This window comes from Bos javanicus, chromosome 25, assembly GCF_032452875.1.
Source record: "Bos javanicus breed banteng chromosome 25, ARS-OSU_banteng_1.0, whole genome shotgun sequence".
Taxonomy (NCBI): Eukaryota; Metazoa; Chordata; class Mammalia; order Artiodactyla; family Bovidae; genus Bos; species Bos javanicus.
In genome coordinates, this window is record NC_083892.1 from 39,639,392 (window position 1) to 39,664,448 (window position 25,057).

The 25,057-nt window shown below is 55.2% G+C and overlaps 1 protein-coding gene across 5 annotated transcripts in view; it reads right to left on the reverse strand.

The window, feature by feature from the left end:
- The window catches only part of LOC133238799 (protein sidekick-1), a 733,626-nt gene that overhangs the window by 91,950 nt on the left and 616,619 nt on the right, over positions 1 to 25,057 (reverse strand). For 4 of the 5 annotated variants that reach the window (XM_061402289.1, XM_061402290.1, XM_061402292.1 and 1 more), the window contains exons 20-22: positions 21,673 to 21,771; positions 16,177 to 16,368; positions 13,568 to 13,689 (exon numbers count right to left, since the gene is read on the reverse strand). In XM_061402289.1, the coding sequence (XP_061258273.1) occupies positions 13,568 to 13,689; positions 16,177 to 16,368; positions 21,673 to 21,771 (413 nt within the window). Of the gene's footprint in view, positions 1 to 13,567; positions 13,690 to 13,786; positions 13,994 to 16,176; positions 16,369 to 21,672; positions 21,772 to 25,057 lie in introns of those variants that run through there. The other variant, XM_061402294.1, reaches the window with a different exon arrangement.

Consider the following 25,057-nt stretch of genomic DNA (forward strand, 5'->3'; position numbering starts at 1 on the left):
ATGAGAAAGAGACTCCACCACAGTGAAGGCTTAGACAACTGAAATGTTGACAGCCCCTCGTCGGGAGGGCCGCAGACAGCACTGACACCACCCATGACGAGGGAAGGAGGAGATAAAATCAGCGATTAGAAATCCCCAACTCCAGAGCTCGAGGGGATGAGACGAAGGACATCTGACCTATGACCCTGCCAGAGACAGAACACGCCGTGGGAGGTGGCAGGCAGCCAGGTGGATGGATACATAGGCAAAGGATGGACAGTCTCCTGGGCCGGATGTGGCCTGGTCCTGGTTCCATGTGAATAGACTCCTCCACGAGCTCCTGGACGCTCTGGACACTCAGCTGACTCAAGCCGGGCCGGCTTCTGGCCTCGGGAGCTGCTCCTCCCGACCAGCACCCCTCCTCCCCCGCCGGGGACGCGGGCCACCTCGGGTCTCTGACCGGAGACCATGGAAGTCCAGCACCTCCCGAGCCGAGTGTCAGCAGGACGCTGCCCTCAGGTGGGCAGGTGGGCCTGGCCTGGCCTGGCAGCTGGCTTGACGGCAGTACTTTCCGGGCCGAGCTGTGCACTCTGCACAGCCCATCCCGGGAGCACTCCCAGGGCAAGGACAGTCCTTCCTTGGAGCCACGCTGCTGCAGGCTGCTCTCTTTGAGTCCAAACACTTGCCTTGACTTGCACAGTTTTCTCATCTGCTTGTGTTTATTAAGTGCTCAGTACATACAAGCCGGCATGGAGGCTCTCAACGCGGTGTCCTTCTCCCAGTGTTATCCTGAGGTAGCCAAGCCCCCGAGGCCACAGGACTCGTCTAGTTTTCTCTGGGGAAGCGTGTCGGCCATCAGGAGAGGAAACAAAGCCTGGATCCACCTCGGGGGGAGTGGTAGGGGGAGACAGAGCCTCCGTCCACCCCCCCACCTTCTCTGCGGGAGGAAGGTGCGTCTCCACCGGCCAGCCCTGTGCCCCACCGACTGCCTCGGGCCTCTGCGGGCACCCTGCCCGGGGGCCCCGGGCACCGGCCCTCCACCCCAGCTCCTCTTTAGTTACCGAGACCAGCACTCAGAGGCCATGCTGTGTTTTATGAGCATATAACGCTCCCTGAAACCGTTCCCGTTGAGAAAATGGCTACTATTATGCACAAATACACACTAAGTGAGCTTTTTTTTTTCTTTCCTCTTTCCGATGGAAACAGTTTTTATCTGCACCCAGGCACTACCACCAGCATCTTCATGGCAGAAAACCATGCTCAGAGCAGGCTTGGGAGCAGCTGGGGTGACTCTGGCTATTAGAGCTCAGCCCACGGCTGTGATGGGGGGTGGGTGCAGGGGCTCCGGGCGGGTGGGCAGGCGGGCGCGGGAGCAGGGAAAACACGTGCCATCTGCAGTCTCTCCTCTCCTGGTGTGCCGTGAAAATGTGGGAAGAGAAGCTGTGCTCACTTTCCAGTCAAAGGTTACTGATTAAGTGAAGCATTACAGGGCCAGAGTTACCTGGGAAAACGGCTGTTTACAATTTTATTAACCCACATCTGGGCATCAGCTTATTTTAGGGCCTTTCAAGGGGGCTCCTCTCCCTTGATGATGACCCCAATGATGAGGGTCTTTGATTCCACAGTTCACCGGCAACAACCCCAAGGACGCAACCTTCTCGGCACACTTAAAAAACGGTCAGAATTCAAAAGAAACTTCTGCAAAGATATGGATCAGAGGAAGAAGAGCAGAGGCTGTCCCATCATGAAGCAATTGGCGTAGCCTGGTCCTTGCTCCCAGAGGCTGCCCGGCTGCCCTCTGCCCTCCCTGGCCAGTGGCCGTGGTCCCTGTGGGGTGGGCCAGGATGCCACCCCCTCTGTGGACCTCCACAGCCACCTGAGTGGACTCAGGCCTCCTTCCTCAGCCAGCACCCTGAGCAAGCCTCTATAAATCACCCCCCTGCCTTCCATGCGATGAATCGCTAAGTGGCCCACCTGCCCCTGAGTCTCACTACTCCGGGGATCCCAGCCCGCGGCCAGGCACAGGGCAGGAGGCGCTGACTGCTTCTCAGATGAGCAGCCGAGTGAGTGCAGAGAGCAGCTGCCTGGGCTTGACCCACATCCATGCGAAGGGAATGAGGTGTGGAATGTTTCAGAAGGCTTCATATACCCCACTCATGGTCTCCAGGGCCCCAGTATGCTGAGTTTAGGAAGTGTGGAGCCTGCCTGGGCCAAGGAATGTGCCCAGACATTCTCAGAGGAATGGCGGGGGTGCACCGAGGCTTCCTGGGGGGCAGTGTGACGTGGACACGGGCTCCCCCTGCCCTGAGGCACTGACGGGCTTCTCAGAGGAGACTCTGCTCGTAAAGTCTCGTGTCCACAGAACACGGAGCCATGCACTTCCAGGATATGCAAACATGCCCACGCATCCCGACGCTCCAGCAGCCCGCGAGATGGCTGCTGTCAGTCCTGCTCTGCTGCGAAAGCACCTGAGCAGACGGCTCACCAAGAGCCGCCCAGCCGGGAGGGCGGAGCGGGGGCTCCAGGCCCAGCCTCTCTGGTCCCGAAGCCTGTGCTGACAGCCTCTGCATCACCAACAGTGTCGTTCTGCACACCATGTGTCCTCGGGGGCCTTGTCCGTGGCCCCTCCCCCGGGGTGAGTCGGAGGGTGATATGTGGAAGGTGATGACGGCCAGGAAGGCGGTTCTGATACAGGAGAGGGGTGATGGGGCCTCTCGAAAGGTCTCAGAGGCTGCGGGTCTGTTCACTCCCCGGACGGGGCCACGTGTGTATTAGCAGATGAGCGGGGTGGGTCAGAGTGCATTCTGCCTTCAGTCTGAGATAACTGAACACCAGCCTAGCAACAAAGGGCCTTCCAAGACCTTAAAGAGATGCCTATTCCTTCATTACTATTATTTTTTTTTCCCACTGTGCTGGGTCTTCGCTGCTGCACGGCTTTCTCTAGTTCTGGCGAGTGGGGCTACTCTCTAGATGTGGTGCGTGAACTTTGCGCTGTGGCGGCTTCTCTCGTTGTAGGGCATGGACTCTAGAGCATGGGCTTGGCCCACAGGCTTCGCTGCTCCGCAGCATGTGGGATCTTCCCGGATCAGGGATCAAACCCACGTCTCCTGCATTGGCAGGCGGATTCTTTACCCCTGAGCCACCAGGGAAGCCCCCTTCATTGAGTTTTGAATGGACCCCCTGCTGTAACATGCCTTCGAGGCTACTTAGGAGCAGTTCATAAATAAATGTAGGATTCGTTTGCCCCAAAGTGGACATCCACGCTAACCTTTGCCACACCATTGTGAGATTTTCTTGGGATAACTTAGTATATGAATGAAAACCAGTTCTGACTAATTCAATCAACAGGATGGATGAGCACAGCACACACCCGTGGCCGTCTGCTGACGGAGTCGGTGCAGAGGATTGAGGAGCGTGGTGTCTCGTCCGCCAGGCAGGAGGGGCATCACAGAGGCCGAGTGTGTGTCAGCTCTAGGACGGGGGTGGCTCAGGGCGCCCCAGGCACCAAGTGATGAAATGTCAACACTTATCCTCCAGTCTCCTCTTGGCCAGGAAAAGTCTGTAATCCTTACCCCTGTGGGTTGGATCCAAGTTTCTTTTTATAGATGAACATTTACTCGCTAGGAACATTGAAACACAAATGGTTCGGATAACGAGTTTCAAGGGAAAACATTTCCTTTCTGCTTTTGAAGTTCCAACCGTCTGTACTACCAGAATTTTCAGACTTGCTGAGTTAATATTAAAATATTTTAGACAAACTATTTTGGAGGGACTTCCAGTTCTGAAGATTCGGCAGACAGATAACCTCCCATCCGAGAGCCAGAGCAGAGCTGGACAGAGTGTAAGAGACACATGAGCAATGCACAGCTGAGCGTACAGGGGAGAAAGGTACGTGCCTGGAGGCCAACAGAGTGGGAAGTGAGGCAGCGGGCACACTGGCTGTGAAATCTAAGCAAGCGCTGACTGTGGGAAAAGATGCCAATAGGCATCACAGCCTTTGGAGATACAGGAAAGAAGGTGGGACTGAAATGCTGGGCACAAGTATGACTCCACTGGAATTAAGAATTTTAGAATCTTGTATCACTGGGAGGAAGAGAGAGATAATGGCTAACTTTAGATTTTGATAGCTTAAGTTTGCAAAGGTTTCAGGGCCGCCTTCACTCTTCCTTCCAGAAGCACAGTGCAAAGGAGCCCAGTCAGGAAGGTGGGCAGAGAAAGTGTCCAAGCAGGGTGGTCATCGCAGAGGACTGGCCACACACGGGGGATTCAGCAAGGAAGTAAATAGAATGAGAGCACCGGGGGAAGTCAGGCTGGCGGCAGCGTGGGAGTGGATGAGTGAAGGGTGGTGCTGAACTGCGTGCATCCCTGGTGGCTCAGACCACAAGGAATCCGCCTGCAATGTGGGAGGCTTCATCCCTGGGTCGGGAAGAGCCCCTGGAGAAGGGAACGGCTGCCTGCTCCAGTATTCTTGCTTGGAGAATCCCACAGACAGAGGAGCCTGGCGGGCTACAGTCCATGGGGTGGCAAAGAGTTGAACACAACTGAGCTACTAACACTCACATGTGCGCGTGCACACACACATACACACACACACACACACACTGAACTGTATTTGGAGGTGCTGCTGTGAGCCAGTGCGTCTCAGCTTATGTAGACAGACACACAGACCCGGGGGCAGACCTGTGAGCAGGGTCTCGGAGAAGTGACACCCCAGGAGCCGTGAGCACATCCAGCGCCCAGGTCTTGGTTTCTAAATACCACTTTCTGCAGAAAAGATCCAAAGTTCCTCAGAGAAATGGCTGAGAAAGAAGAGGAAGGAGTGAGATGAGCTAGAACATCTCGTGCCAGAAAGTAAGGAGGGCCTTGGAATAACCGGAACTTGTGAAAAGGACACAGAAGTCAGCTGGAGGGACGGCCTCCTGCACTGACAAAGTAATGATCGAAACGGATTATAATCTGTCATGTAAAATAGGAAGCCATGAGTCCACACTGAGGTAAACAAACAAGTGAGATGAGAAAGCTTAAAAAAAAGGAAAACAATAAAAGTCCAGTCAATAAATGTAGAAGAAACGATTGAATTAGAAAGGTCACAATTGGGTGCCTCATTATACTAATTAATTCTACAAGACCTAATCAGGGAATGATTCTCTAGGAGGTGAATGGAACGGAGAATGAGATTTTCACACAATCTGGAAGCATCTCCCACAGAATACTCACTCATTGTGCAGGGGAGAGAATCGGGTGAGCAAAACCAGCTCCACCAGAGACGGGCCTTTCCACGTCCCACTACGCACAGCAGGGTGCAGTGCAAAGCGTCAGCACCGCTGTGGTGACATTCTGACCAAAGATGCATAATCTGGGTCTAATCGTGAAGAAATACATGGATCCAAATTGAGCGATATTCTAGGAAATGAATGGCCTGTGATCTTTGACATTGTCAAAGTCAAGAAAGTCGAGGAACGACCGAGGAACTGGTACAGGTGACTGGGAAGGACGGACAGGGCAGCCAGGCGTGGCGCGCGGTCCCGGGCTGGGGCTTGTTGCTACCGAGGACAGACAGGACAGCCAGGCGTGGCACGAGGCCCTGGGCTGGGGCTTGTTGCCACCGAGGACATTTAGGCACAACTGACAAGACTCAGATGGAGAGTTTGGGTGGGTGGAGGGCTGTTTCTTTGTGGTATTCTAGCAACTTTTATGCAGTTTTGAAATATTTTCAAGGTGAAAGGTAAACATGAATTCAGGGCAGTGCCAAACTTTTAAGAAGTGGCTATAGGCTGATGGTGAGCTGGCGGTGAGCACTCTGAGCTGTGGACCTGCCCTGCTGGGGCTGCTCTGAGATGCTGGGTGCAGCCTGGGGAAGCGGCAGGGAGCCCGCCCGGATCGTCCTCCTCAGGGAACCAGAGCCTCAGAACCTCCAGGCAGAGACCTGAGAAGAGGCTGGATCACTGACACAGCCCCTCCAGGCCCCGCGCAGGGGCCCCCAAGACAGGACCCGAGCAGGAGACATGGTAGCTCTTAACCTGCTGTGGCTCCCGGGGGACCTACGTCATCTTGTTCATGTACAAATGGGAAGGTGCCTGGACCCCAGACCTGGAGATGCTCATGAACTGATTTGTGTGTGTGTGTGGGGGGCGGGGTCTGGGTGCTAAAATCTGCCCACCCGCTAATGCACAGCTGGGATGGAGAACCCCAGGAATCTTAGGAAGATGATCTCCAGGTTCCTGTCTGTGCTGGCGAGGTCGGGGTGTCAGCACCCCTGCCTCTCACCTCCCCCTTCAGAGCAATCACAACATTATTTACGAAAACTGGTGAGAAAGTAAGCTCGATTTTCAGAGCCAGACCAACAGCCAGAAAAGGCCAAGTTCACTTATGAACATGGACACAAAAATCTTAAACCCAAATTGAATCAAACACTATAAACATCAAATTGTGTTTATCTCAGAAACACTGGGACTGGCGAACATTAGAACATCAACCTAAATCATCTTACCAACAGACAAAAGATGAAAAAAGATGAACAACTTGATAGATGCAAGACACAGTTTGACAAAATTACACTTCTTTATGATTTTTTTTTTAATCCCAAAATTCCCCAAAGCAACTCCTAGCAAAGCAGGATTAGAAAAGAATTGTCTTAACCCAATATAAGCTAGCTGTAAAAACAAAATACCAAAAATTCCCCACAAAACCAACCATAAATGTTGTAAATGTCAGGCTTGATAATAAAACCTTAACCGAATTTCTTTAAAGTTAGTAATAAAACAAAGGTTGTTCTATCACTGCTGTGATTCAATATGATACGGGGGATCCAGGCCGTCCATTGAGAACAATCAATAAAAAGAAACAAAAAACAGAAAGAAAGGATATGAAGGTTTCAAAGGAAGAAATAAAACTGTCAGTGGTAGCAGGTGACGTGACTTCTTTACAGAAACGACCGAAGAATTAACAAACTAACGAGAGATTCTGGGAGCTTTGGGTCGTGAGGCCCTAATGCTGGGCTGGGCTAGGACACAGCCGTAGCCTCAGGTCAGCACCGGGGGCCAGGCAGCTCGGGCCGCCTCCGTTCCTGGGCTGAGCTGTGCGATTCAGTCCCTCTGGTCTTGTCTGCAGGAAGGGGTCACAGTGACTCCTCACAGTCAGTATGAGGATTAAATGAGTGAATGTGGAAAAGTGCTCACAACACATTTGTTTCGTCGCTCTGTCACGTCTGACTCTCTGCGACCCCATGGACTGTAGCCCGTCAGCCTCCTCTGTCCACGGAGTTCTCCAGGCAAGAATACTGGAGTGGGTTGTCATATCGTCCTCCAGGGGATCTTCCTGACCCAGGGATCAAACCCACAGCTCCTGCGTTGCAGGCAGATTCTTTACCATCTGAGCCATCAGGAAAGCCCATGAATACTGGGGTGGGTAGCCTACTCCTTTTCCAGGGGATCTTTCTAACCCACCCAGGAATCGAACCGGGATCTCCTGCATTGCAGGCCGATTCTTCACCAGCTGAGCTACCAGGGAAGCCCAAGAACACATGAGAGTTCATTAAATTAAAAAAATAAAATTCCAAAATCAACTGTGATCCTACAGGCCAGCAACAGTCAGAAAAAGCCATTTCAGAGGCACTGCTGCTGCTGCTAAGTCGCTTCAGTCGTGTCCGACTCTGTGCGACCCCAGAGACGGCAGCCCACCAGGCTCCCCCGTCCCTGGGATTCTCCAGGCAAGAACACTGGAGTGGGTTGCCATTTCCTCCTCCAATGCATGAAAGTGAAAAGTCAAAGTGCACAGACGCCCATTAATCCTCATGCTGGCCTTGCGACGGCACTGCTGACCCTGTTTATAGGTGAGGACCCTGAGGCTGGCACAGGAGTTAAACATGCCCAGGACCCCGGAGCTGGTAAAGGGGGCAGGAAAAGGGGGCCAGGGCAGCTGGTACAAAGTCCACATTCTTCCTATCATGGCTTTCGGGGCACACTGATTTCCCCCCAGCTGCCCTGCCTTTTGAGGAGCAGAGTGAAGGTAAGAAGAGAGAGCCCAGTGCTTTTCCTAAGAAGGAAACACCCGATGAAAATAGACGTATGGTGGAAAGACATGCTGTGTTCGTGGATGGAAAGACTCGACGTCACGAGACGTGAGGAAGGTGAGAAAAACACCACCTAAGTCAGGCAGTGTGCGGGGGTGTGCGCGCGCCTGCGTGTGTGTGATGGTGGGGGTGGTGAAGACCTCACCACACACGGAAACACATTTTGAAGTCTTGCTAATTAAACAATGTGCAGCTACTTCATGAACAGCCAGACTAATAGAACAGAATAAAGATTTCAGAAACAGACCCACGTGCTCATGGGAATTTAATGCTACAAATGAGGAGGGGGGAAAAATGGACTTCTTAATAGACAGCTTTGAGACAATTACACAGCTGCTTGCAAAATCGTAAAATATGGATTCATATCATTCATATAAAAGAACAAATTCCAAATGGATGGAGACCTAAATGCAAACATGAAATCACAGAAGTGGTGGTAAAAACTGGATGAATTCCTTTATGATCTGAGAATGAGGAAAGCTGTTCTATCTAAGGCCTCTACATTCAAATGCTTGCAAGAAAAGACTGATAAATTAAACTTCAATTTTTTTTCGCATGGCAAAAAATTCTATACATAGTTGACAGAAATGCAACATGTATGACCTGCAGCAGAAAGCTTCGGTAACGTCTAGAAAGTTTACACTCCCTGTTGGTTCCGAAATCCCATTCCTAGGGATGGAGCCGAGACTCAGCCGCATAAACACAGAAGGAGTGTGCGAAAGTCTGAGAGCAGCCTTTAGGCAGAAGAAGGCCCCCTGCAAGCGTCTCCCCTAACCCGGAGGTCCACGCCCTGAACCCTGGGGCCTGCCGGCAGGTCACCCCACATAGAGGGACTCTGCAGACGTGACTAAGGTTAAGAGCCTTGAAATAGGGAGATTATCCTGGATTATCTGGGTGGGTCTAATCGACCCTGAAAATGCAAGAGAGAGGCGGGAGAGTGGGTCAGGGAGAGAGACGAAAGAGACAGTGGCAGCCTGAGAAGGACCTGCCCCTCCACCGCTGGCTCTGCCGGTGGAGAAAGGAACGTGGGGACTCTTGGAGCTGGGGATAATGATGCCTGGCTTGGTCCCAGGACCTCAGCAAGTGGGCGCTGCCAATAGCCTGGACAAGCGAGGGGAGCGGGGAGATGGTGGTCTCCCAGAGCTTCTGGACAGGAGCACAAGCTGCCCACACCACGGGGAATGGAGCCAATGTTTTATAATAACTGTAAGTGGAGTATCGCCTTTAAAAATCACAAATCACTATATTGTACGCCTGTAACTTATGTAATACTGTACAGCTACTACACATCAATTTAAGAGAAGAGGAGCAGAGTAGCAGGCATGAAATAAGTAAGATAAAGGATTCAGTGTACAGCACAGTGAATACAGCCCATATCTTGTAATAACTTTAAATGGAGTATAATCTGAAAAAATCACTTTGGCCACCTAATGTGAAGAGCCAACTCACTGGAAGAGACCCTGATGCTGGGAGAGATTGAGGGCAGGAGGAGAAGGGGGCGACAGAGGATGAGATGCTTGGATGGCATCACCGATTCAATGCACATGAGTGTGAGGAAACTCGGGGAGATGGTGAAGGGCAGGGAGGCCTGGCGTGCTGAGGTCCACGGGGTCGCAGAGAGTCGGACACGACTGAGCGACTGAAGCACGAGACACAGCACAGTGAATGCAGACAATATCTCATAATAACTTTAAATGGAGTATAATCTGCAAAAATAGTGTACAGCTGAAAGGAATATATATTGTAAATCAATGATACTTTACTAAATTTTTTTAATTGAAAAAAAAACAAACAAAATACTGCTCCAGCGATAACAGAAAGAGGGACCAGATGAATGTAGAGAACAGAAGAGGTGAGTGTGGGTGAAGGGTGTGTGGGAGCACGTTCCGTCTGGGCACGCTGAGAATGTTTTATACTAAAAACACAAGTATTAATAGGTCCGTTGTAGAAAGAAGCATAACGTGCATGCACTTTATGTGCAGAGAGGTGCCACGTGCTCACCCATCACCTTCTCTCCATGGACAGAAGAAGGACCCCTCCCTGACCCGGAGCCCGTGACCGTCCTGGCGAGCGGGCCCCGGCAGCAGGAGCAGGCCGCTCCCAGGGCTGGCTCCGGGGTCACAGGACGCAGGTCTCGAGCAGAGCCAGCAGAGGTGCATCTCCACTCCCGCCGCCCAGCCTGGCCTGACGCCCACCCTGAACAGCGTCTGCCCTTTGTGCCTGGTGGTACTGCTGTCCAGGAACAGTAAGGACGGGCTCCTGGCTTCTGTGCTCCTTGGAGCGCGTGCCTGGCTCTGTCTGGCCGACTCTGTTCCTCTGCTTTCCAGGAGGGACCATGGTTTTCCTCCTTTATTTTCGTTGATGCGTTTTCAAGCTTGCTTTTATTGTTTTGGTTTTCATTTCCCGGGGATGTATTTTTTCAGTGATCCTTTCCTAAGTAATTAATTGTTCCAGCCACACTGATCGATCGGTTCCAACTAGCTGGCCCACTGTCAGGATCCTGCAGAGGCTTCCAGAAACTGTTGGTTAATGAAAGTTTTGAAGACATAGATGAATCCATGCCCTGATTTATGGCCAAGTTTCCAGGATCGAATTGTCTTGCAACAGAGCACAAGCATAGTCATGAAAACCACCAGGGTCTTACTGCTGACGTTAAGGGTCTGGAAACTTACGCTCTCGGAATGCGGCTTGGCGTCAGCTTGCTCTGCTCTGGGTGGAACAAGGTGCCTTGGGGCAGGTGGGATCCACGGAGGCTGGTGGGACCCTCCCCCTGGCACATGAGCCCTGTGGGTCCTGCTCTCTTGCTATCATGCTCTGAGTCACGTGCAAAGTCCTCCTAAGAAGGACCCCCGGGCTCCCCATGACCTTCCCCCAGCTCTTCCCTACACCCCGCACTCCAGCCGTCTGTCCCCCACAGAGAAAGTTCCTGTTCCTTTCCCAGCAACCTGAAAGTCCTTCCCCTGAGACAGAACCTTCCTCCCTGAGTGCACAAACGGCGTCTGTTTCTGCTCACCGCTGCGTTCCTCATGCCAGACTAGGGCCTGGAGATAAACACATGCTATAAACACTGTTGAGTAAACGCAGGTTCATCCATTCAGACTGTACCAAACAACCGTCTTAGTCCGTTCTGTTGCTCATTGTGATACAGAATTAAAGGATAAATCGCAACCAACGACACCATCAAATTGGTGGAACCTATACCAAACCACTGCTGAGCTTTACAAACTTGCTGGCATACCGAGTGCAGCACTTTCACAGCATCATCTTTTAGGAGCTGAAATAGCTCGACTGGGATTCCAGCACCTCCACTAGCTTTGTTCGTAGTGATGCTTCTTAAGGCCCACTTGACTTCGCATTCCAGGATGTCAGGCTCTAGGTGAGTGATCACACCATTGTGGTTATCCGGGTCATGAAGATCTTTTTTGTATAGTTCTACCATAGTTCAACTGTATATTCTTGTCACCTCTTCTTAATATCTTCTGCTTCTGTTAGCTCCATACCATTTCTGTCCTTTATCGAGCCCATCTTTGCATGAAACGTTCCCTTGGTATCTCTAATTTTCTTGAGGAGATCCCTAGTCTTTCCCATTCTGTTGTTTTCCTCTGTTTCTTTGCATTGATCGCTGAGGAAGGCTTTCTTACCTCTCCTTGCCATCCCTTGGAACTCTGCGCTCAGATGGGTGTCTCTTTCCACTTCTCCTTTGCCTTTGCTTCTCTTCTTTTCCCAGCTATTTGGAAGACCTCCTCGGATAACCGTTTTGCCTTTCTTTTTCTTGGGGACAGTCTTGATCACTGCCTCTTGGACTGGAAAAGGTCAGTTTTCATTCCAATCCCAAAGAAAGGCAATGCCAAAGAAAGTTCAAACTATCGCACAATTGCACTCATCTCACACGCTAGCAAAGTAATGCTCAAAATTCTCAAAGCGAGGCTTCAACAGTACATGAACCGAGAATTTCCAGATGTTCAAGCTGGATTTAGAAAAGGCAGAAGAATTGTCGACATCCGCTGGATCACAGAAAAAGCAAGAGAGTTCCAGAGAAACATCTACTTCTGCTTTATTGACTATGCCAAAGCCTTTGACTGTGTGGAAGGCACACTGTCACAACAAAATGTGGAAAATTCTTCAAGAGATGGGAGTACCTGACCCCCCGACCTGCTTCCTGAGAAACCTGTGTACAGGTCAAGAAACAACAGTTAGAACTGGACATGGGACAATGGACTGGTTTCAAATTGGGAAAGGAGTACATCAAGGCTGCATATTGTCACCATGCCTATTTAACTTATATGCAAAGGACATCATGTGAGATGCTTGGCTGCATGAAGCACAAGCTGGAATCAAGACTGCCGGGAGAAATATCAATACCCTCAGATATGCAGATGGCACCACCCTTATGGCAGACAGTGAAGAGCAACTAAAGAGCTTCTTGATGACAGTGAAAGAGGGAAGTGAAAGAGCGCGCTTAAAACGCAACGTTCAAAAAATGAAGATCATGGCATCTGGTCCCATCACTTCATGGGACATAGATGGGGAAACAATGGAAACAGAGAGAGAGTTTATTTTCCTGGGCTCCAAAATCACTGCAGATGGTGACTGTAGCCATGAAATTAAAAGACGCTTGCTCCTTGGAAGAAAAGCTATGACCAACCTAGACAGCATATTAAAAAGCAGAGACATTACTTTGCCTACAAAGGTCAGTATAATCAAAGCTTTTTCCATTTAGTTCAGTTCAGTTGCTTAGTCGTGTCCGACTCTTTGCGGCCCCATGGACTGCAGCACCCCAGGCCTCCCTGTCCATCAGTCATGGTTTCCCAGTGGCCGTGCATGGATGTGAGAGCTGGACTACAAAGAAAGCTGAACTGATGCTTTTGAACTGTGGTGTTAGAGAAGACTCTTAAAAGTCCCTTGGACTGCAAGGAGATCAAACCAGTCCATCCTAAAGGAAATCAGTCCTGAATATTCATTGGAAGGACTGATGCTGAAGCTGAAGCTCCAATACTTTGGCCACCTGATGCAAAGAACTGACTCACTGGAAAAGACCCTGATGCTGGGAGAGATTGAAGGCAGGAGGAGAAGGGGACGACAGAGGATGAGATGGTTGGATGGCATCACCGACTCGATGGACATGAGTTTGAGCACGCTCCAGGAGTTGGTGATGAACCAGCAAGCCTGGCGTGCTGCAGTCCATGGGGTCCCACGGTTACACGACTCACATGACTGAGCGCCTGAACTGAACCGAACCATGACTCCCACGTGCGCCCCCGCCAGCCTTTCCTCCATTATCCTGTAAGAGTCCAGTCTGACACCCTGTGTCCCCGCTTGCTCCCACGTCTGACCCGGGCGCCCCAGCCACTCCAGTCTCCGTTTCTCCTCCTCCAAACGCCACTGCCCCCCAAAGCATCCAAGGCCGCCCCAGCCAGGGGTCATCTATCCTGCGAAGGCATCACTGAGCTGCCTGTCACCTCCAGGCCCTGCGTCACTCTACGGGGACTGCAGCTCTCCGCTTCAGGGTGACCATACCTGTCCCTGCACGATCCACCTGGAGATGGCTGTCTTCCCATCGTACCCTGGTCGGAACTGGAGCGTGGCCGAGCGAGGGCTGATGTTGGAAATGACCAGATTGGATGGAGCACCAGGAAGTTCTGGACACAGAGGAGAGAGGGAAGGTGGAGATTTAAATCCTGCCACAGCTCAGGAAAGGTCACGTCAGCAGCAACCACTTCCAACACGCCTTCATACCCAGACAGGGTTGATTTTCACAACTGCCAGAGCGAGAAACACAGTGTTTCCTCCGAGGCTCCTAGAAGAACCAAAGGGCTGAGTCTCCCTTCTGACAATGCCCTGGTGCCTTTGAAAGAGGATGGGGAGTGGGCATGCACCCCGAGTAGCTCCGGGCAGCTTGAAGCGGGAGGTGTGCGGGTCCCAAGCCGTGGGCTTCTTGGCTCTGGTTTCCAAGACAACCGGACTCAGGTGAAAGTGCAGAACTCACCCCACTCTGCCCAGGCTCTGTTGCTCTGGCAACTGAACAAGGGCAGGTGGGCTCTGCGTGTGGCCCCTCGTCTGCGGCCACCTGTGGCTAAGCCTCCTCCTTGAACAGAGGCCCTTCTGCAGGTTGATCCCCCTGGCCCGCCCCCGGGAGCCTGTCCCACTAGAAAGTGAGATGCTGTGGGTTCATAGTGAGAGCTCTGACATTACTGGGCAACTGAAAAACGCTCGAGGAAGACCGCGGGATGCGACGAAGGCAAGAAAGACGTGACACCAGTGTCAGGAAAGGCTCCCAGATGCACCGTGTCCAAGGGACGACTTCTGGACTCACTGTCTCCGGGGTGTTTAAGACCAGGTCTCGCACGGGGGCAAAAGGACCACTCTGGTCATGGTTCAGGGCTGGCACACAGCACATTGCTGGGCCCTCAAGGGTCCTTTCCACCTCACGTTTAATGAACTTGAAGAGAAGACTATTTAAATCGAAGGACAGGTGATTCTGTATATCTGTCAGCTCTCTGGGTTCTTTAGCTGGTTCTCCAGTCACGAATGGATGTAAACTTCGAGCACCGCAAACAGATTGCAGCCCAGAGTGATGGTCATCATGTGCGTTTTCTTGGTGTGTCCCAGGATAGACCCCTGGGTCCTGGGGACCTGACCATCAGGGAAGCAACAGCAGCCCCCGGCCTGCCCCCAGCCAGGGTATCAGGCCCACTCAGCGTGGCCGGGCCCAACTCCCGCAGCCCTTCTCTGCATCCGGGGTACTGCTGCTCACAGTCATGCTGGGGCTGAGGCCGCTCAGAGGTGAGGCCAGCTGGCCACTTGGCCCCGGGGGGACGATGTCCAAACCATCCAGGGAACAAGCTGGTCGCTCAGGGATGCTCCGTGTTACCCTGGCCACTGTCCATTAGCCGGTTCTAACGAATTAAATCACATGGCATCATCGCCACCTCATTGTCACCAGTTACTAAGGTCCTAACCACGTTTTGAATGTGTGCTCTGGGAGCTGCTGTGTGCGTGGAATACATGAACCTCTCTGGAAGCCAAAGACTTCCTTCTTAAGAAAGGACACGTGTCTTACGTAAATGCCTTGCTACGCTAAGTCGCTTCAGTGGTGTCCGACTCTGCGCAACCCCATAGACGGCAGCCACCAGGCTCCCCCGTCCCTGGGATTCTCCAGCAAGAACACTGGAGTGGGTTGCCATTTCCTTCTCCAATGCATGAAAGTGAAAAGTGAAATCGAAGTCGCTCAGTCGTGTCCGACTCTACGTAAATGCCTTAGAGAAGACATCTGATTGGCTCAAGTGTGGGCCCTGGCCAGCAGCGTGGGCGCCACCTGGAGTGCGTCCTGGGGCAGGCTCTGCAGCCTTGCTCACATCCAGGGGGTGGCCACGTGGCAGTGGGCCCAGCACAGACTCGGGGCGGGGGTCGAGATGGATGCACAGGACAGTGTGAGAAGCCCTGCCCGAGAGAGTGGATGGTGGTGGCTGTGCGTCAGGGAACAGACAGCCTGCCACGGGACCCCAGGCTCCTGGCTCCCCGAGGAGAGGGCTGCAGGGATGACCACTGGCTTCACTCTCGGGGGCTGTCCTGCTTTTCTCAGAGACCCAAAGGAGGCGACCGGACGGCTTCTGGAGAGCACAAGGTCTCCGATTTAGCTACAGAACTGAATCGATGGCCTTACAATGTTTTCTCACATCTGTGTGTTGGTGAATTCCTGGGAAAAACGCTTTCATTTTAAATGTAAACCTTGGAGAGAAACAGTTGAGTGCAATTTCTGAGGCTGGAATGAGTGTGAACGTTTAGGGAGATGATCTGACTTCCAGAAAGGCCCCACCGAGAGTGGGGTCACTGGGCCCCGCTGGGGGTGGACGCGCTCCCTGACCTTCACTGAACCCCGTCTGCCCGCTTCCTCCCCACCTTCTCCTCCTCGCAGACCCACACTTTCTCTGATTGCTGAGAGGATACTTTTGTGCTTCTTAGTCTTAACTGCAATAATTCACTGACCCCGACCATCCGATGCCAGGGCTGACACCCCTCTTTCAAAGGCCCCCAGTGACTTCTGCACAAAGATGCCCACCAACTCAGAGCGAGAGCGAGGCCCAGGGGACATGGCTGCGGGGAAACTGGGGCGCGAGCGTACTGACCTGGGGGCACCCCGGAGGAGATGGTGGACGAGGTGGGCACACCGGCGCCCGCGGCGGTGACAGCTGCCACGTCGATGGTGTAGGTGGTGAGAGAGGACAGCCCCTGGATCTTGTACTCGTGTGTCGAGCTGTTGAGGGTGAGCGTGAGCCGCGAGGTGCTCTGCCCGTACACCTCCCAGGAGACCTGGTAGCCTGGAAGGCAGGCGGGGCACAGGGTCAGTTCTGGGGTTCGGGGAGCTGGGGCGGAGGCGGGCGCCCCCTGGTCTTTGCGGGGCTCTGAGAACAGTGAGGACCCCAGCGGGGCTGCCAGTCCAGGGCCCATGGGGACGAGACCCCAGCCACAGGGGGCAGCAGGAGGATGGGGCTGGGGTGTTGGCAAACTCCGTCCCCGGGGCAGGATGGAGGGGGGCCTTGGGGAGGATGGAGGAGGGGCTGGGGGAGGAAGGGGAGGGGCTGGGGAGGACAGAGAGGGGCTGGGGGAGCAGGGGGAGGGGCCGGGGGAGGAGGGGGGAGGGGGCTGGGGGAGGAGGGGGGAGGGGCCCGGGGAGGACGGAGTGGGGCTGGGGGAGGAGGGATGGGGTGCCTGGGGGAGGATGAGGGGCCGGGGGAGGACGGAGGGGCTGACGGAGGAGGGCTGGTCTGCGGTCCTCTGTGCAGCCTTCCCTCGTCAGATGATGCACGCGCTTCATCCGCATTTCCATTTTTATAAACCCATATTTTCATCACCCGGCGCCCTAAATCAGAGGCTTGCTCCTGGCTTGCAACTAATTTGTGGAAACGCTGCTGCTCTTCCCTTATAAAATGATTGATAAAGCGCTTTTTGCGGTAAAGTTTCTCCCCCGCCCAGGCACTAGCGTTGCTCCCAGCCCTCCTTCCCCCTTGAGCCTGTTTTCCTAGCGTGACACCAGGTCCCCCCCACCCGTGCTCAAGTTCATCCGTCGGGGCCTCAGGATCACAATTCATTCAGCCTTGGGTCCCATCGCGATCCGGGGCTCAGAGAAAAAAGACCCAGGCAGCCCTGAGTCAGCTGCCTGGGGGGGTGTGTTCTGTGATCAGAGAACACTTCGGAGCGCCCCCCCCCCCACCCCCGACGAGGGAGGCGCTGATGGAGGGCCCCGGGCCGGGACGAAGTGCTGAGAGCGCTGTTCTTCTGTCCTCCCGGCTGAGAGCGTGGAGAGAGAAGTGCTGGGAGGCTCTTTGGGCTCCTTCTCACTCTGATGAAGCAATAAATCGAGCGAGAGACTTGCACTTGCAGGTAAACAAGAATTTAGAGGAGAGTCTCAGGACTTCAGGACTTTGGAGAAAAAAATAACGCTAGAAGCCTCTGCCCGTCAGCTGCCCCGCAGCCTGGCGGCCTCCGCGGGCGGGGGTGTGGGGGTGGGCGTGGGGCGGGGGCGGGGCAGCAGGCCGTGGAGGACAGGGGGGCCCTGCCGCACACGGCAGCCCCCGCTTCCCTGAGCTGCACTTCCGGCCGCGGGGTCCCCACCGCGGGCCCACGTGAACCGAACTGCGGACTCGGCTGCCTCCCTGACCCCTCCCGTCCCCGTCGTTCTACGCACAGAGGACGGTGCTCACCCCAGACCTGAGAGGCTCCTCCTGGCTTCCCGCCCTGACCTGCCCTCCCTCACCCTCAGAGGCAGGAACACCCCAAGGCTCTAAAATCCATCCGTTCTTTTTTTTTTTTTTTTTTGCCGAGTCAGACTTTTGGGACTAACTGTACAGTGAAAACCAGACCACCCGGCAGGGCAGTGAGGACCGGTGACTTCACACACGCCGTGTCCATGACCTGTGATGTCCTGAGTGCCCCACGCGCGTGAATTCACTCAGCCTCGGACGGAGCTCTGAGGCTGCAGCATCACTGCCCCCGCCTCACGGAGGAGGGCACCAAGGCCGCGGCTCCTCACCCTCCCAGCCCGCCGGCTCTGGGGAACCCTGCTGCGCCCAGGAGGACTGGGGGTTGTCCGAGGGACCTCCACTCTGAGAGGCTCGAGTTGGCCCTGCACGCACCGGACGAGAAGGGTGCTGCTACACACTCGTGTTTTCACGCGTGCCGTTAACATCACCACCTTGCCCGCCAGACAGTTCTCTTTGTTTAAAAGCTGTTCTTCATCAAGCTTTACTAAAATATAGCATCTTGTTCTGCATGGCAACCTGGAGCCCAAACACAGCGCTTCCAGCACCCTCAGCAGAAGAGGATGAGCAGGGCTCCATGGCACGGCAACAGACAGTCTGGTGGGTGGCCGTTGTGGATGCAAATGAAGCCAAGCGCACAACGGAAGGCCCTCACACGCTCGGGAAAGGACGCGGCAAAGGCCAGCGAGAGCAGCGGGCCTGGATGCTCCGCACAGAGGCATGGAGCGTGGGCACGTGGTGGGCAAGGCCCCTGCAGGCAGGCCTGGCCGGAGTGCTCCTCGGGGCCCGGTGCGGGAGGAGGGAAGAGAGAGCCCCCTTCCCAGGGTGTGCCTTACCTGCTCCAAATGCTGCCTAACTGAGACTAATGACCAGTGGGGCTTCAGAAACGATTCCCTGTTGAGCTGAAGTTCATTCTCCACGAGAGAACAGTGCATCCAATCGTGAGCTGTCTGTCCGTGTCTTCCTGCTCATAAATCAGCGTTTGGGGGGGACCGTGGGGAATGCTGCCTGTACAGGGGCAGCGCGGGCAGAGTTCGCTGGGCGCCCCGCGCCCCTGCCATCTCCCGCTGGCTCCTTCTGGGCGCTTCAGGGGAGCTCCCAGCACCCAGTCTCCTACGGGTGTCTGGGCCACAGAGCGGCCCGTGCGCAAGACTGGATGTTGTGGTGCCATCTGCTCAGCAGCTTCTCTGACCGGCATTGACGGGATGGCTTGGGAGGGATGGTGGCTGGTGCCCTGTAGACGCTTCCTGAAAGGGGCTTTCGGAGGCCAGGTTTGCCCACAAACACAAACACGGTTTTCTTTTGCTGTACTTGGTGGGATTCTCTCCCTTCAGCCTGTAAAAGGCCTTTGGGGTGTGGCTGGCGTGCCCCACGGGAAACCAAGTCCGTCCGGGGGTGCTGCCCTGCATGTCCAAGTGGAGCATCCAGGGCAGGGAGGGTCCCACAGAGGGCAGGGGTCCTGGGGGGTGACTGTGGGGACACTGAAGCCGGGGTCTGGCCTCTGGGAAGGCCCCCTCTCCCTGCAGCCCATCTTACGGAGTTGAGGGGAGAGGTGAGGCAGAGAACAGACCAGGAGGAACAACGTGCCCCCGAGGGAGGCATGGTTGGAGCAGAGCGTCTGCCTGAAGCTCTGACCCTCGGAGCTGCCACTGCACACCTGCTTCCAGCCCAGGGCAGGGCGGCCGGCTCTGAACAGCGCGAGCTGTGAAGGCCGAGTTCCATGACAAACAGTAGCTGTTGCTGGTGACTGCAAGTGTTTGTTTAATAAAACACGAAATTGGGTTCATTAAGCCCTATTAGCTGCAGGAATTGATGGTCATCAATCAGGAGTGTTGGCTGCGGGCGCCCAGCCTGGGGAGGTGGGCACCACTCGGGGGGGTGATGCCCGTGGGTTTCCCACAAGGCTGGACACTGGAAGGGAGAGGCGGGCGGTTGCTGGGAGGCCTGGGAAGGGCCGAGGGTGCGACTGTCAGTGGGAGACCTTCCAGTGGAGTCTGTCCACCGAGGCGTCCTGGCCAGGTTTTTGAAACGTACCCCCTTTCTGTGGATCCTCAGGGCTGAGCCGATGAAGGCGAAACGTCTGCCTGCCCCGCGGCGCCCCGGCCCCCTGAAGTCCGTGGCAACTGCAGCTCTCACTCACTCTGATTTGGGCCACAGGTGTCCCCATAGGGCTGAGCTGGAAGGACTCCCTCCACGTGGGGGCCGCTGCTCGGCTTTCAGTGCTTCTGAGTTTGCTTCCCTCTCGCTGGTCGTCTGATTTCCTCCCTTTGTGCAGCTTAAAGCCCCAGGAAGCTGGATTCCTCTGGGTGACCGCCCTTCTCTGCCACACCACCCCCGCCACTTGGTCTCATTCCTTCCAGGTGTCTTCCCTACACATGCGGCACTGCGTCCTCTGCCCAGAGGCCTCAGAGTGTGAGCAGACTGGGCTTTGGAGGTCTGATTTCCGTAGGGACTGTCCCCCTTTCCTGGACTTAACATCATTCACAGCTTCTTGAGGGCAGATCTAGATTCATGCATTTATTTAAGAGGGTCAGAGGCGGCATTGGCTCAACGGTGCCCCTAGTGGCGCCTCCCGGATCGGAGCACTCCCCCTGTAGGGGGTCTGGTTGGGCGAGGTGAGCAGAGGGCACCTTCCTGAGCAACAGGAGAGAAGCGGGGAGCTCAGCATAGGGACAGACCCCGGGCTGTGTGTGGGGGGCTGTGTCTGAGGCCCCGCATGAACCTGCGGCTGGAGCCAGTCACAATCCCGGGATCAGAGCATGCCGTGAGCCTTCGAATGCACCCTGTGTCCGCTGCGTTCCCGGCGGTTACAGAGATAAGGACATGGAACCGTGTGAACACCACGTGGGGCAGGAAATTCGGGAGGCGGGCGGGGCCCATCGGATTCCAAGCTGGAGAAGCTGGGCAGTGCCCGTGGCGCACACATCTCACTGGGAGCTAACTGGTTACTTAGGAAGGAAATGCAGACATTCTTCTTTCAATGAACGCATCTTCGTCTTTGAAACGGCTGTTCAGTTGCCGGGATATAATACTTATAAAAGCTGTCTGCACCTAACCACTGAGGAAGCGGAATCGCCCGGCCTTCCCCTGGCCAGCGGCACAGGCCCCGGGAACACGTGGAGCGAAGCCCTGGCCCTGGGCGGGGAGCCTGGGCCAACCCCTGTGCTGCGTGTGGATGATGCGATTTAAATGGAAATTCAGCCCTATAATCTGGAAGGTTCTTCAAAAACCTCTTCTACAAAATGAAATCATTAAAAGTCCTACCAAAGTGAGCCGCTCCCCTGAGACGGCACTGCGGGAGAAGGAGGCGGCCGACGCGCAGCCTGGGGCCCTGCTCCCTGGACGCCCCTCACTTGCAGTGCCCCCCGGGTGGCCTGGCATCGGGGCAGGGGACAGGCGTGGCCTGGCCGCTCTCTGGGGTGGGGCCAGGGGGTGGGGGAAGGCGGGGGCAGGGCCACCCCATCACGGTGCCTGTGTTCGGCTCTCCCTGCCCACCCGAGCCCCAGCCTCCTCAGCTGTAACACTGCCGTGATCTCAGCTGTCAACTCCCTCCACGGCCACAAGATTACGGAAGAGAAATAGTGGTGAGAGGACACACCCGGAGCACGAGTCTCCTGGGCATGTCAGGGGCGTGTTGAACACGCCCAGGAGACCGAGCCGGCACGCTGGGAGGCTGCAGCCCAGCCAGGAGGCGCCCACACGAGGCGAGGCCCCGGGACAGGTCTTCCCCCCACCTTGGCCCTGTGACAGTCACCCTGCAGGCCCTGGGCACCCGGGCGCTGCCAGCTGTGGCGCCTGGAGCTGTGTCTGTCCCTCTGTGTGTGGCAGACTTGTTTTGCCTTTTCTGACCACAGAGACCCTTACCTGTAATGATGCCGTTTTTCTCCAGGGGCTCCTGCCAGCTGACCTTGAGAGACGTGTCCAGAATCTCAGTGAAACTCAGGTGGCCCACGGCTCCCGGTTCTGGAAATGAGAACCAGAGACATCTGTTAGCATGCAGCCCGATTCTCTCCAGACGGATTGGTGGGGAACGTCTGTCTGTGGAAGGAGGCGGGAGCTGGGACCAAGCCTGCGGGTCAGAGCCCTCAGGAAAAGCCAGAGAAAACCCAGAAGCACAGGGTCTGAGATGTTAGAGGGACTGGGCTACGGTCACATGAGTGATTTCTGTCGGCCTCACCCCGGCCTCATTGAGAACTGCAGAGACTGGCAGTGGGAGATGCGGACGCAGTCCCTGCTCTTTCTCCTCATCGGATCTAGTTGAACAATCGGGCGGTTGGACCCCGCAGGCTACTGCTTACTCCAGCGTCCCTGACGCCCCTGCATCCGTGTTGTGTGTCTGTCTCGTGTGGGGCCGCAGCCAGGAGCCCTGGCCAGGAGGCCGGGCCGGCCATGCCTGGTCGCTGGCCGATGCCTGCCAGCCTGATCCAGGCTGTGACCTGCACTTACTGTCCCCAGGGAGCCCAGGGGCAGGGCAGGCGTGAGAAATTTCCAGCAAAAATTGCATGTTTCCCTTGAATTTCCCTGACAGTAGCCTCCTCCTAAGGCAGGAGGGCAGCGCAGCAGAGCGGCAGTTGCTTCAATGCTGGGCTTGGCTGGGCCGAAGCCTGGTCCCTGCTGGCCGGCTCTGTGGTCCTTAGAGTGGCTAAGCCTTAGTTTGCTCATCTGCGAAACAGGGAAAATAAAAGTAACTCACGCTGCAAGGTAATTGTGAGAAAAACATGTAATAAAACACGGGAGCGGTTAGCACGTCCCCGGCCTCACAAGAACGCTGACTGACGGGCTGCTGTTGTCAGTAGCTGTCAGTTATCACGCCATCAGAACATGGAGTCGTTTCTAAGCTGAGCTTACTGTCGGTTTGCAAAGCGCCGGAGAGAAGAGGCCTGAAAGGCCAGCACGTGAGCTAAACAGGTCCAGACTCTCAGACCCAGAGGGTCGTCAGGAGTCCGCTCTGACCCTGCCCCGGTTCTCCGGCTGTAGAATTCCACGCCGGCTCAGAGCAGGGATGCGCAGGGGCCAGCCTGGAGCTGGGTCCAGCACCCGGGTCTCCTGCCTGCCCTGGAGGGACTGCGGGGGCCACCAGGGGGCTCTGAGCCCACCGCCTGCTCCAGCTCCTCCAGGCTGAGCACTCCAGCGCCCCCACACCCGGTGCCCTCAGGGCCGCCTCCCCAGGAGGTGGGAAGAGGTGACAGGTGACTGTGCCCACAGTGACGGGTCACACGTGCTGGTTAGGTCCCCTCTGTGCCGCGTGGCGGGGGGGCAGGTGGGAAAGGAGACCCTGGAGAGGAGGCGCAGTGGTCAGACGGGGCGGGGGCTGGTGAGGCGGGGGGAGAGGAAGAGAGTGGAGGTCCCTTGCGTCCCAAGTCCCGAGCCGGGCATCGTGGGGCGCCTGGCGGCACCCCTTGCGCCCGCAGTTCACCAGCCCTGCTCCGCGTGCCTCTCTGCGGTGGCACCCCCCACATGCACCCCTCTGCCCTTTTGCAGGAGAAGTGCAGGGGAACGTTAGGGGGAGGAAAGGGAGGAGCAAAGGCAGATTCAGAGGGGAGACAAGTGTGCTCCTTGCTGGGTGGGGAACCAGGTTCTTGCTGGCCTCCCGTGGACACCTCTGGGCAAGGGCACACAGAGAGCTTTCTCACAATAACAAAGCATAGTTTCTTCAGCCTAGAACAGGAGAGCATGAAGTCAAGGGTCCCTGGTGTCCATCCTGGAGCCGAGCTCAAGGATTCCAGCTAACCGGCCTCAGCCCTGTTCTGCCCACTGTCAACCCTGTAGAGACAGCAGGATTTTAAGGCGAATCCCACACCTGGTACCCAGTTGGTACTTGGACAAAGCTTCTGAACACACCTCGTGATTTGAAAAAAAAAAAAAAATGATAACAGCCTCAGCAAATTCACTCATCTGGGCGAAACTTTCAAAAGACTCTTTATGGATAAGCTCACACGCTCTGACAAATTTCACTCTCTGAGTGTGGAACACCGTAAAGCAGGATGGCTGTCAAGACCGTTTCATCCTCATCCAATTCTAAGATTCCAGAAAGACACTCTGACGGATTTTTGAACTGACTTGTTCTTTTTTTCGATCGATAGAATAGCGAAGAAAGCTTTTTGCTCCTTTTATGTTCTCAGTGTTTCTGCTTCCTGGATTCCTGCCCAAATATGCTTGTCCTCTAGCTCTGCTGGAACCAGCTGGCAGCGTCTCGGCTGAAATTTATATTCTGTTTCCTCTCTGCTGCGCTGCCCCCCCTCGCCCCCTCCCCACAGTTCTTATTTCATCAGAGCTTTGGAGAAGGAGGCCCGCTGTGTGTGCAGAACTGACCAGGGCGCCATCTGCGTCGTCAGTATGGGGTGATGGGGGCCATTTCGCTGGCACGCAGAGCCCCAGGTCCTCTTTAAAGGCTGCACCCCAGAGCTGACAGCAGCCCTGTGTGTGCTCAGTCGCTCAGTCATGTCTGACTCTGTGTGACCCCGGGGACCATAGCCCTTCAGGCTCCTCTGTCCATGGGATTCTTCAGGCAAGAATATTGGAGTGGGTGCCCATGCCCTCCCCCAGGGGATCTTCCTAACCCAGGGATTGAACCCGCATCTCTTATGTCTCCTGCTTTGGCAGGCTGGCTCTTTACCACTAGCGCCACCTGGGAAGGCCAACGGCAGCCCACCTCCCACCTCTCAGGGAGACCGTCCACGCCCACGAGGATGCTCTGTCTTTCTAGGTAGGACCGACAGGCTCCCTGTCTATCAAAAAATGGTGGTTCAGTTAGAAAATTCTAAAAAGATGATGTCATTGCTACTCTTCTCAACTCTCAAGAAACTTCTCATTTCTCCTTCTTACTGACGGTGGGCCTGGGGCCCTGAAGGCCCTGCTCCCTGGCTGCCCAGCACGGTGACGTTTCTCCTTCTTCCTGACGGTGGGCCTGGGGCCCTGAAGGCCCTGCGCCCTGGCTGCCCAGCACGGTGAGATGTTTCCGCGTAGATCGAGTCTGTCTTTGTTGGTGTTCAGTCGCTCAGTCGTGCCGCCTTTTGTGACCCCATGGACTGCAACTTGCCAGGCTCCCCTGACCTGCACTGTCTCCTGGGGTTTGCTCAATCGCATGTCCACTGTGTCTGTCTAACTGGCAACAATAGAGCTTTTTAAGTCAAGAGTTCAGCCGGGAGTCTTCTCTCATTTATCTGAAGAAGTTCCCTGCTTTTGGCACTTGTTATTTTTAGTAAGTGTCCTCTGGAAAGTAACACCCAGTGTCCAGTTGGATCTGCTG